A 13,962-nucleotide genomic window follows, 5' to 3' on the forward strand; every position below is an offset into this window, starting at 1 on the left:
TGATATAATCGTAAACCGTCGGCTTTAAACATCATACAGGTGAAATCGACGTTATCATTGCGTAATGTGGAGTCAATATATTATGTAAATTAGCATTAACTACGCAAATATCATTTACCGGCTATACGTCATTTCAGACCCGTGGCTCTTGTGACAGATGAAAGTGTACAATTAAAGGGCCATAGTCCTGACTAACAAAGGTGCAAAGGTTGGGGCGCCCCATTGCAATGGCGTCATTTTTGACCTGAATATTTTACCCCAAAAGTCTAACAACGGTTTAAATGCTCATTTCTCACTGTCTATTTCCTTTTTAAAATTTATTTCTTTGCTTAATATGTCTGGTTCTATTACTTATTTAATTTTTAATACATTTAAAAATGTGTAATTTGAAGCACGTCCCTTTAACAGAATCAATTAGCCTTGCAATACAATTCATCAGTTTAGTAAATAAAAGTCGGTCAGAAGAGAAAGCCCCTGGAAGATGATATAATAACTATATACAATAATTCTGTCATGTTGTGAAGCCCTACTCGGAATCGCTAGAACAGAACGGAGCACGAGAAAATCAATGGCGGTGACAAAACTAGCTCTACAACAGAGAGATATTTGATGTAAGGGCAAGATATAACTTTGACTTACGAGAGAAGTGACACACATGTTGACTGTCGGAGTGGAGCGCAGCGCTCGTCAGAGTGTGTAATTTGCATGTGATTTGCAAGCTCTGTTAGTTCACGGCATCAAATTTCATGTATTGTTTGAATTCATGAATCGTTTAAAATGATTTGATGGATGTAAATTTGAACTGTCTAGTCTGATTTTTCCAATTTGACAGTACATAATCTTGACATACGATCGAGCAACAATCCTATACAAGTTCTTAACTAGAATATAAAAGATACGTATTTTTTTTTTTTTATTCTTGGACAGCTTTGGGAGACGGTGTACCACCCCAGTAAGGCCAATCACAGTGGAATATTTGACACATGGATTATCTGATATTAACAGACGACAATTACGTATTGAATTTGCAAGTTTAAAAAAGTTGATTCTAACATAGGAACTGTGATATGTGTCGACAGCAATTTCACACGTGGAGTTTTTAAAGTAGCATGCTTTATTGTCGCGGGAAGTCTAACTGCAATGTGTGTTTCTAAAATGTCGTTTTGGGGAAGAAATTTACATACTTAATTGGAAATTGGAACATGTACAATCACAAACCCATGGAACATCAGGATACGTCACGACGGTATATTTCCTATTGATCTGTACAGTAGTTTAAAATTGTCTCAAGTCTCTCATTGATATTAACGAATTAAGAAGACGTCTATAGGCTTTCTTCCTGAAGCAATTCATAATATACCAGAGACGTCGACGTGCATGTCTATTATATATCGAGTACCACAAGGTTAAATATTAAAATTTCTACTTATTTCTGAGAGAAATTGTTGAGGATTCAAGGTTGGCGACACGATGGATTTTAAAATGGAGCATCCATTGTCCCGGACATTATCCTCCCCACATTTGAACGGGACCATTCAACGTGCCCCCCAGAAAGTCATGCTGAACCTGGCGAGGCGGTCCCCCTCCGAGCCCAGGATGAGGAGGTACGTATGCCATACAGTCTTTTTATACATTCTCCTCTATATGTACGAACCGGTTTTTTGCTTTTATAAAAAAGGAAAAGGGACTATAAGAACCTTTCACCCCGAGAGCGTTTGGCTATTCAATAAATGCTTCTTGTTATTAGACGGGGTCGTTTCACGCATCACCAAAATAACCTACACAACAATTGTATATATATATAAAAAATATATGATGTTTTGATATTTGTGGACAGGCAGTTGACGGACGTGTATAAACATTAGTGTGTGCGACCTCTAAAATGTATGACACAGTGTGTCACAATAAAATATACTTGCATATACCAAAACGTTAATTACGAATCACGGAATTAGATTGGTGTATAACTTATTTTTGGAATGCACAATTCTTCTTTTCCTTTGTGCTCTTCCTGTTCCATAAACAAATTAAACATGGCCAAAGTGTCAACGCGGAAGGGGGGATTAAGGTCTTGTACATTGTGTACTCACAGGGACATGCCAGTTACGTCATATATTCAGATATGTGTACTTCAGTATTAATTAAAAGCCATGGAGACTAATATCAACAGCCATGACCAAAGTCACCATGATCTTTTTTCACCGGTTTTAACCATAGCCTCAATAATGATTATTACTCTCTCATGCGTACGTTCATGTTACTAGTCTAAGTTGGCATGTCCCTGTGTGGCGCTTAGCGAGTGCAGCGTTGCTAGGTTAGGTTGACCTTCACCTTGCTGGTCACAGCTTGACGATCGGCTCAACTTGAAATTGTCGAGAGGTCCAGATGCTGACCAGGTATATCAAACGGAAAACGGATGTCTTCAGAAAGATGAATGGTAAAGTTTTATTTTAAGATGAGGTATTTCTAAGTGACACTGCAGATTGATGACTTGAAAGATGCCCTGAAAAAAGTGTATATGGCTAAGGAGAAAAACTCCATTAATGGCACATTCTCATTTCTATTTAAAGACATACTTATTTGTTGTTTGATAACGAAAGTATTGTATAAAGGAAGGGTAGATTAGACTTGCAGCTTCCATCATGTGTTTTCTTAGATAGCCATCATCCTCTGTATTACATTCATGCCAATGAGCAAAGTTAGAGGGGTGGGGGAGGGGGGGCTGCCCTCAAACCAGGGAACTAGTTGACCCTTTCCACCAACCCGTTCCCCAAACTGACCTTCCACACCGGCAAATAGTAGTTTTCAGTTTCTTAAACTAAAACATGTGATTTCCTGTAAAGAAAGATTGACTGTAGTAATATCTGTATTGATAGATGTGGGGGTGGGGCAGGTGACGGGAGACACGTTCACTAACCACTAACCACAAGCACATGTCTGAGGTAGCCTCTGTCTGAGGTAGTGTGTGCTTGAGGTAACCCAGTGCGTGCGTGTACATGTGGTCACCAAAGTTTAGGAGTGGGATATATTGATACCTTTCATCATTACCTTTTATGGTGCTGCTACCCTGTTATATTTTACTATTATAACGTGCCCCAGTTTTTGTTTGCTTTAGTTCATGAAATTGAATTATTTGATGAATACTAAATCGCCAAACTCGCATTGAAGGCTTATAGTGGCATAACAGCTTTTTAAACTAAACTTAAGCATTAGTTTCTAATAAATCGAAATTTCTTATGAAAGATGAAATGCTTTGAAAGATGTAGTGGATTACCTCTGTAGTACATCTACTACTACTATATATGGCTAATATTGACTAAAGCTGTAGATACACAGTCAAGCCATCAGTATTTCCGGGGACAGTGTCATGATAGTACTATTTCATCACATCAATGACGGGTGGTTAATCCCCGTACACACATGTATACAGTGTGGATAACCTAATAGTAACAGATGCACCTCTGTTTTGCCTCCAATATTTTGTTTACTTTGAGGGGTAGTGACTGTAATAAGCACAGATGCCAATGTACAAAATGTACTACCATGAAGATTATGTTTGGTTTGAATCAATGGGGTAAGTTAAATTTTACTGGATTTTCAATGCAAAAAACATATGAAGTAACTTGTTTCCCCTAAAATATATAGTTAAATCATAGGCTATGAATGCCATGAGTCATTTTTGACATCATCATTAATATGAAAATAATCGTTATGTTGGACATCACTGACCATCCCTCGACAGATGGCTGTTCTATTTATTGAACAGTCTTATATGATAAATACATATTTTTACCTAGTTGCTGAATAATAAGTGTAATTGAATTTAGTATGAGATAAACAGATTCCAAAAGAAGGTAAGCTTCAGTAATGAACTGCTTTCAGTTGGCATTCATATTGCCTATGAAGTATGAATGCCAGCTGAACGCATCGTAATGCTTAAGTGTACCTATGTTCACTATATACATGTATATAGTCCAAAAGGTATCATAAACTAGCCCTGTGATAACGTGCAGCCTCTCATTAAGGTAGAATTTCCAGGGGTAAGGATGCTCTGTGACAGTGGGATCCCTACTTAGGGCCTGGTGATAGGTAGGATTACCAGGGTATGTTTAGTTTATACCCAGGTAATGGCTGAATCTGTCTCAAGCCTTACAAGTTACCTCGAGTCAGAATGTATCTGATGTTTGTTAAAACGGATATGTTACCTTGTAAAGTTACATCTAGTTGTTGTGTGTATCCTGACTGTTTTACATTAAGCTCTATTTATGAAAACAGTGTTAATAGTTACAGATGTATAAATCATTGTGGGTTAGGTCTCTGACAGCCTATATGTATTACCGATACTTTGTTGGAGACCAGGTTCAGACTGTTATAGTTATATAAAGAAAAAGGTAGATAAATTACTGAAATAACAAGCGTAAGTTTATCTTTACACACAATACGTGGATATGGGTACATCCCATTGGGGTAGACCTTATACCAGGGATCAGCTACTGTTGTGTAGGATAAACTATCGGCAGAGTCAAAGGTACGGTAACGTTAACCTAGAAAAAAAGGAAACCTTTACGTTTTTATTTATATTGGATTCCCCTTGGATTACCTCCCCGGCCGATATGAATGAAGTTGGAGCGGTGAAAAGAAATGAATTCAGACTTCACAAGTAGGAGCAGCCTTATTGAAACGTGTTTAGTACGCGGTGAAAGATCAGATTTAATAGGGTGACAGTTAGTCTTGATGGTGACCATTTAATGACCGGTCATCTCCACAATGCCTGCTGTTGACCTTCAACAGAGCTGTTTTGACCTTTATGATATTCTGACAGCAATACAGAATGGCCGGAAATGTTGACCATGTGATTATAAGGACAATCTTGATGGAATCATGATAATTTCAAAGTGAAGGGAGTTCTCGTTACTGTGAAGGCTCTGTTAGCCAGTCTGATGTTGGTTTAGTTGGATGTACATTCATTAATCTGTCAGAATGTACAGCTCTAAGAGAGGGGAAAAAATTAGTATTGGTATGAAACTTTGGAATATTGTGCTGTCCTGGAATCTATTGCATCAAATCGTGACTCTCTGAAAATGTCGCCTGGATCTACTGTAAAAGGAACGAGATAACTTGTGTTTGTTCATACTAACTGATTGGCAATCCTTCTCAGAGGGATTAGATGATAAAATAGCTACATGTGGGTCAATCTCCTGGTGTTCCGTGTGGGTGATACATATCCGTGTTTGTTCATGTTAAGTTTGTTTGGACAGACCTTTACTTCTGTGACATTGTTGAGTGAAAGTCACTAATCTTGTCCTGTACCGGCGCTGGAAGGTCTCTTGGAGTCAAACAAGGACATAGATGTTGTTATTCAATGTTTAAAAGTTCTTGGTAAAAGCATGACCTTAATTTGTATCAGGAAAAATATTCCAAAGAAAAATGGAATTGGGAAGATGGTGTCTACAAGTAATTGTTCTGATGCAGTAATTACTCAGTAGAATCGGACGGATACATGTCATTCATTGTGGAACTGATTTGTATAGGACTTTATATAAAGACAATATGAACTGTGATGGATTACTGAAGAAACAACATACTCGATGCCAAAAGTAACATCCCTGTAGTGACACCTAGGGGTACAGGCCCTGGTATTGAAAATTAACATTAGAATTCAAAGTTAAAAGATGGACGACCAGTTCTTAGCCGCTATAGAGAGGCTGGAAAACAGGTAAGAACAATCACACCTCCAGGTCATATACATGTAATAATCTACAAAGAAGTCTACGTGAAAACCGGACTAGTATGTATAACTGAAAAACAGCTATTGTGACCTCTCGTCTTGAAATAAAACCTCAACATCATCTCAAAGGGAATTTTAGTCACGACATGTTCAAGTGTCACCAGTGAGTGGGTGATTTTTTATTGGTTGACTAGTTGCCTTTAGTGTTGATGCTTCTTCAGAACCCTTCTTTGAATAAGTTACACAACCTCTGTATAAAGATTCAGGTCTGATTACCAAAGTGAATGTCCTAATATAGATGTTTTAGGGAGGGGGTGGAGGGTATAACTGAATGTAGATTTTCTGCTGATATGGTAGAGAATAGTTGAAATTTCATTGGATATTATGTGTGGAGCCTTTTAAAAATTATATTGAGGGAGACACATGCAGATGTTTTCAGTTTTTTTCTTAACATCACAATAAAGCCTCAAAAAGAAATGTTCTACAAAACTTCAATGAAATCTCTGACAAGTATTTAAATTTGTGTTACTGAACTTGCATTGGCTTTTTGTTAGTGTTAAACGAAGGAAATCTTTTATCGTGGTGTAAATTAGTTTGCTGTATTATAGAGATGTCGGAGGGCATGAAATAAATCTGTATTTAAATACAGTATCAATATATCGCAGGTTTCCAAAACATAATAAAAGGTCATGACATTTGACCCCAGACCCCAGGTGAGAAATCAGAGAGGCACAGCAGGGCTAGAAACGTGCAGCAATGTACATTGTACAAGTAATACTGAACGAAGATGAAATATGGATCCTCAATGCTGCCAATTCAACTGTTGCCACAAACATTAGCTAACTAGTCAGCTAGACAGTCCTCTAGAAGGCAGGATATTAGCCTAGTTTCCTTTAGAAGAAAGGACATTATCCTAATAAACCTGTTCTCTAGAAATTCAGATACTAGACTCTAGAAGGATGGATATTCGACAACTGTAGACTGTCCTACAAAATGCAGGGTTTAAATCCTGCTAGACTTTCCTCTCAAAGCTGATACAAAAGCCTGCTAGACTTTCCTCTCAAAGCTGATACAAAGCCTGCTAGACTTTACTCTCAAAGCTGATACAAAGCCTGCTAGACTTTACTCTCAAAGCTGATACAAAGCCTGCTAGACTTTCCTCTCAAAGCTGATACAAAGCCTCCTAGACTTTCCTCTCAAAACTGATACAAAGCCTGCTAGACTTTAGTCTCAAAGCTGATACAAAGCCTGCTAGACTTTACTCTCAAAGCTGATACAAAGCCTGCTAGACTTTACTCTCAAAGCTGATACAAAGCCTGCTAGACTTTACTCTCAAAGCTGATACAAAGCCTGCTTGACTTTCCTCTCAAAACTGATACAAAGCCTGCTAGACTTTCCTCTCAAAGCTGATACAAAGCCTGCCAAACTTTCCTCTCAAAGCTGATACAAAGCCTGCTAGACTTTCCTCTCAAAGCTGATTCAAAGCCTGTTAGACTTTACTCTAAAAGCTGATACAAAGCCTGCTAGACTTTAGTCTCAAAGCTGATACAAAGCCTGCTAGACTTTACTCTCAAAGCTGATAAAAAGCCTGCTAGACTTTACTCTCAAAGCTAATACAAAGCCTGCTAGACTTTACTCTCAAAGCTGATACAAAGCCTGCTAGACTTTAGTCTCAAAGCTGATACAAAGCCTGCTTGACTTTCTTCTAGCCACTTATATACTAGCCTGCTATAGACTGTCCTCTAAAAGCTTGGACACTGGCCTTCTAGAATATCCTTTAGAAGGCAGGATAATAGCCTACAAGACTGTTCTGTAAAATCAACAGTCACTCTAGATCTTGATACCAGGTTTTGCTCTAGTAGGACTATAGGATCTAGTCCGGACAATCTTCATTTATTAAGGAAGATATTCTGATAAACTTAAACAAATGATATACGTTAAATTGTTAAATTGCAGATGTATAAACAACCCTGATTTGTAAAACTATAGACTGCGGAACACGCTCAACACAAGCTACATTATTTGTAATTCAGCACGTAATGTAGACTATTGTGTTTGATTGAGCATTATATATAATGGTTAGGCATTACCAATTACACATCAATGATTTATTTTAATGTTATTATTGTACAATTGTATGGTTTGTCATGACATGAATTTAAATTAGGTCATGATTGGCATTAATGAGGCCATAAATCTGTGTCACGGCTGATGGCACTGTGGATGTACAGCAGGCTAGCTATTGTATAGCGATCTATTACACAGAGCTCGAGGTACCCCTGTAGTATTGACACCACGTTAGCTAGACTTGCTCTTGTCCTTGCTAGAGAAAGTTAGATTTTGTTAGATGACATGAGTAGCAAATTAAAGGTTACATTACCTGGTATGTTCCAGAATAGGAATCTATTCATTTAAGTTTTAGCAGGTATTGTTGATATATTTAATACCAACAAAGACATTGTAGGTCAGTATTTCACTTGCTATGAAACTGGAAATCTGAAAGAATTGTTTGAGATGTATTTATAGGCTTGAACTGTTCCCAATTTAATTTGCAGTGAAAATAACCTATTTTGAAATGGAATTGCAGAATTTCTGACCTGCAGTCTCAAATCACTATAATGTTAACTTGAGATTAAAGGATTGAAGTGTAGGAGAGGACAACAATGGTCAAATGGCAGCAAGGGGTCACTTCTGACAGGTGTAATGTGATCAACTACACCAGTGGTCAATGGGCCATCACAAGGCTAATCGTGGAAGAACGTGGTGACCCCCCTTGTGAATTGATGATGTCACTTGACCCTGGTTACTGTCCATCGGTATACCTTTCCTCTTGTTACCTGTCCATAGGTACGTTAAATCCTCGTTAATACTGATTGAGTATGAGATACCTGCCTCCCCACCCATGGTGTAACACTTTGTTCAGTAACTTTTATAAACAAATCACATTTCTGACGAGCTCTTTTCCATCATATTGATTTATACATAGTCAAAACTGAATAGTTAAAAAATTAGGGAATCATCATGAGTAACTTTGACTTTGGAGTGATTTTAATTTTAATATTTGCACATTGGTATGAAGTTAAACATCTATTTAAAAATTGTGTTTGAGGTAGTAGCAGTATGCTTTCAATTTTTTGTGCTTTTCAAAATGTTGTGGTGCCATTGATCCCATTTTTGAAGAAACTTGCTACCAAAAAGTTGAATTACTGGTTTAGACTATCTACCATGTCTAAATACTAATAAACTTTTAGAGGGTATCATCCAAATAGACATATCCTAACTGTCTTTTCTAGATGTGGCAATATATAAGTCTGCCAGTATAAGATGGAAGTAACTATGACTATGAGTAATGTCTATCCTTGTATTTATACAGACATGCTAGTCTTGGTTTCACTGTGAATTACAAACTATGTATATACAGTGTTGGAGTTATTTCCCCTTTGACATTTGATTTATATACAAGTCTTGCTAATGTAAGAGACTTGTGTTAAGGTGTTATAAACTTAAATATGTTTATCTTTGGCATACTTTTGTTACTTTAAAACATTCTACAGGGGAATGTTTCCTATGTGATACTGAGTTGTGTAAATATTTCTTTTGAAACAAGAAAAGTTTATTTAAAACCAGACAATTATTTACATTACTTTATGTAATTATTTACAGTAATAGATGAGAGTTGTCTGCCCCTTGACACCTTTATTTATAAGTAGAGCCCCATGAATGTGGTTCTGTGGCAGTAATACAACGATCTCTGTGTAAATATTGTATTTTACTTATGTTTCGTGATATATACATTCTCCAGGGGGAGGCTAGATGTGTGTACCTGCATTGTTTACTCAGGTTCTAAGTAAACAAAGCACCAACTCTCCAGTAACTCCCCAGTAATTGTCAGATCAGGTAGGGAATCGGTGGAGTAGAAGCTAATGGATTTTGCTGGAAGTCTTTCCAGTAACAATAACTTCTGTTTACTTTGTTTGTGTGGTTAAGTGTTTTAGATCTGATGTTTGTATCACTGCCTCCCTGCAAGTTTCTCCTAACAACGAATTACCACGTTGATACCTTTACCTGTTGGGTCTCTATGGGTACCAACATTGTATCACCTACAATATGTGAAATTAACGGAGGTTTTGATAAGCTGTGAAGTTTTAATTAATTAATTGACCATTACCTGTGATACTCTGATCACCACAGACAATGTTGTGTTGTATACCTATAACATATGTTATTATAACTCTTTAAGGGTGATGATGTGAACAAAGAATCATTGTCACCGAATTAACAGATTCATTTTGGAAACCATTGAAGAATTCTTATCCTCAGTTTAAGGTGTGTTGGATGTTTGTCATCAGTTACGTGTTGTGTAATAAAGGCAATTATCATCGTCAGTTAAAGGTGTGTTGGATGTTTATCATCAGTTACGTGTTGTGTAATAAAGGCAATTATCATTGTCAGTTAAAGGTGTGTTGGATGTTTGTCATCAGTTACGTGTTGTGTAATAAAGGCAATTATCATCGTCAGTCGTTTTATACTGCCAGAGATTGTATCATCAGCCGTGATGGCATACATAATGGCAGACTGGAGGTGATGGATGGATGCTTGTGTTGACAGATCCTACACAGACGGAGTGTTTTGTAGTACATAACACCAGGTATTATCCTCGATCTTATCTCCACTTGATGGTATTTACCTCAGCCACACTTTCAATTTGGATATAAAACAAACTGGAACCTTGGTTACAAGTATTCTGATGAACATGTCAATCACCTCCCATGAAAATTTGTGTAAGAGAAGGACAGATGATATATGTTCACATGGCTTGTACATGTAATTCAAACGATGCCATTGAAACCAAAAAACATTATGCATATTGTCATCACCTCGCACATTTAAACATCACTTGTTAGATGATTGCTGGAAATCTCTCAAATCAGTAAAAATTTAGTCTGGACCAACAAAGTAGACATTTTACATTTGTGAATGTATGGTTGTGAAGATTTCACTTCTAAAACTCTCAACTGTATAAATTCTACAGACTTTTTATGAAGACTGAGATTTGACAGGGAACAGCCTGATCTGTGTGTACTTAATTCAGCAGACGTTTATCTACAGACAGGCAATTTAAAGAAAAAAATATGTATCAAGCTGCTGAAGATTCAGGTGCCGAATTATCAAGGTAAATATGGTGTAATCTGAGATACGGAAGGGAGGTTTACAGTCAGTTTATTATTAGATAGTTCTGTAGCCTGTCACAAGTATTACCCATAATACATGCATGCATGCATTTACAAAGTCGAAGGTCAACCTGATCTACTTTGAAGTTGTGGCAACTTCCAGAGGTTTTTACCGTGTTTCAGACTCAGTCTGGGTGTGCTGCTTCCCAGAGTTCACATTTCTTTGGCTTCATTTAATCTTGCATAATTTGAATTAAAAGCACTGCCAAAATTAATTTGTGACCCTAACATCCAAATCATCATGTTTTTGGTGGGTTCTTGAAATCTCTAGTTTCATGCTTCATATAATACCACCCAACTATATAATTAACAAGTGGAACAGTGTACAGCATAGCGCACAATGTTATCTTCTACATCTGTGAGAATGTGCTGTGTGCAGTCCTTCTATTTCTAGTTTATTTTATCATGTTTTAAAGTAAATCTGGGTCCATTTTTCCATTAGTTAAATACATATATATATATATACATGTGTATAAAAATGACAAAAGGTTCTTAGTCTATATACAGAAAACATCCAAAGTGATGCTTAAATATAAACGATACGACAAAAAGAGTGTCTAAGTAACTCCTTAGTACGTACAACTCTTGTGTCATTTCTTTTGTATTTGTATATATTTTAATGCATTGCCTCTGTATTCTGTACATGTAAGTGAGATACATTGATTATAACATTGATATTAACGCGCATCATTTCATTTGTTTTGCTTCATCAACTTTTGTAGAGGTCCATGTTTCTTTACATGTCTCCTACGTGTACAATATAAATTGCATACACCCTTTTTAATGCCATAGATTCAGTGGGCAAATGGACGTGGTGGCAGTATAACAAGGTTGTACGTACACAGTGACATAGTGTTGTACACACTGTCAATGTTTGGCCAGTGAAATACATTGGTATCGTTGAGGGGGACAAATCAGGGAATTGATAAGAAACTGGTACCTTGAACTACTTTTTACATACATTTGTGCAGAACACCAAGCATTAAGGGCTTTAGGTGGATGGTTTTACTGTAAACAAACAGTCTGTATACTGTCTCATTAACATCAGCATGCCTAACAGAATGACCAGGAAGCAAGTTAGATGGGATTTTGATGTAAAGCAGCAGTATGGTAATTAATCATGTTGTTTGATGGTAGGTCATAAACACCACATGTGGAATATATCATAGAACCTAGTTATCTACCCTGACAGACCAGTTACCATGACAACATCTGTGGAATATCACGTTACGGTTTCATTTTAAATCATCATACAATTTTAACTTTTAGCTGCAATATTGAAGTTTTATATTTAATAAGTTTTTAAATGTTTAAGATCTGATAAAGATACCCTAGTATACCAATTTGATGCTAACTAACTGTCTGTGCTAGGAAGCTTTGGACAAGAGTTAGGACTGGGTGAGCTTACATTATCAGTGCAAATATGATATATCAAAAAAAATTGAGCTAGTTATATAAAGCACTTCAAATGGCTGTATAATTACCTTTATTAAAGTTGTTGATGGTTCTGAATGTTACTAGATATGGCCAATAGGTAAGGATTAAAAAATATTTTATAAACATTTGATAATATGGGGGAAATCCATCCAAATTACATGTATGTTATATAAAGACTGTTTTTGAAATTAGACTTGATTTTACAAAAAATATGAAACCAATTCTTTCAGCGTACGTTAATTACTGTTTTTAAAACAGATATTGATATTTTCAAGAGCAACAGGAAGTGTTGACAGAGTTCTGTTGATGTGAGTAGCTTATTTTCTTTCGTGAAATATTTTAAGTGATTTATCACAGTGGTGGACATGATAGTTAGTGGAACATTTTACGTTGTGCTTGGAGTTGACTTCAAGGTTCTGCTACATATTTCCTACTTGTGGAATTAGACAAGATTTTAAACAAAGATGTAATTTCTTATCTGACACACCATCAGTGTTTTTTACATACAACACATTTAATGACAAAATGGGAATTAAATGGATAGATATTTAGATGTTTAAAGCCACTTTAAGATATTTATGATATTTGGGTGTAGGTTTGCAGTCTTGTCTAAGCTATCTGTACCATTTATAACTGGAGGTGCCTAGATAAGGAAACAGATATATCACTGTTGATATAATACCATACGACAGTGTGGATCAAAGATAAAACAACAGATTTATATAGTTGTCAGTATTCCTAAGCACAGTTAATGAAAACAAGGTATCACTCATCACTTCTGATTGACTAAATGAATTACTATAAAAAGTATGGTCTCACCATTGGGTTATCTCTCCATGTATTAATATATAAAATAGGGTCTAGTTATTGAGCTACCTCTCCATGTATTGAAAAAGTATGGTCTGGCTATTGGATTGTCTCCCCATTGATATATAAAAGTAAGATCTTATTATTGGGTTATCTCCCCATGTATTGATATATAAAAGTATGGTCTTATTATTGGGTTATCTCCCCATGTATTGATACATTAAAGTATGGTCTTATTATTGGGTTATCTCCCAATGTATTGATATTAAAAAGTATGGTCTTATTATTGGGTTATCTCCCTATGTATTGATACATAAAAGTATGGTCTTATTATTGGGTTATCTCCCCATGTATTGATATTAAAAAGTATGGTCTTATTATTGGGTTATCTCCCCATGTATTGACATATAAAAGTATGGTCTTATTATTGGGTTATCTCCCCATGTATTGATATTAAAAAGTAAGGTCTTATTATTGGGTTATCTCCCTATGTATTGACACATAAAAGTATGGTCTTATTATTGGGTTATCTCCCCATGTATTGATATTAATAAGTATGGTCTTATTATTGGGTTATCTCCCTATGTATTGACATATAAAAGTATGGTCTTATTATTGGGTTATCGTCCCATGTATTGATATTTATAAGTATGGTCTTATTATTGAGTGATCTCCCCATGTATTGATATTAATAAGTATGGTCTTATTATTGGGTTATCTCCCCATGTATTGATATTAATAAGTATGGTCTTATTATTG

General features: G+C 36.2%; 1 protein-coding gene across 3 annotated transcripts in view; it reads left to right on the top strand.

Moving 5' to 3' along the window:
• Positions 1-448: 448 nt before the first annotated feature.
• LOC110455625 (SH2 domain-containing protein 3C-like) overlaps positions 449-13,962 on the top strand; it is an 87,354-nt gene continuing 73,840 nt past the window's right edge. The window contains exon 1 of one of the 3 annotated variants that reach the window (XM_021505838.1): positions 449-1,604. In XM_021505838.1, the coding sequence (XP_021361513.1) occupies positions 1,471-1,604 (134 nt within the window). In that variant the 5' untranslated portion in view covers positions 449-1,470. Of the gene's footprint in view, positions 1,605-3,507; positions 3,575-10,823; positions 10,902-13,962 lie in introns of those variants that run through there. The other 2 variants (XM_021505841.1, XM_021505842.1) reach the window with 2 other exon arrangements.

This window comes from Mizuhopecten yessoensis, unplaced genomic scaffold (assembly GCF_002113885.1).
Source record: "Mizuhopecten yessoensis strain PY_sf001 unplaced genomic scaffold, ASM211388v2 scaffold8335, whole genome shotgun sequence".
Taxonomy (NCBI): domain Eukaryota; kingdom Metazoa; phylum Mollusca; class Bivalvia; order Pectinida; family Pectinidae; genus Mizuhopecten; species Mizuhopecten yessoensis.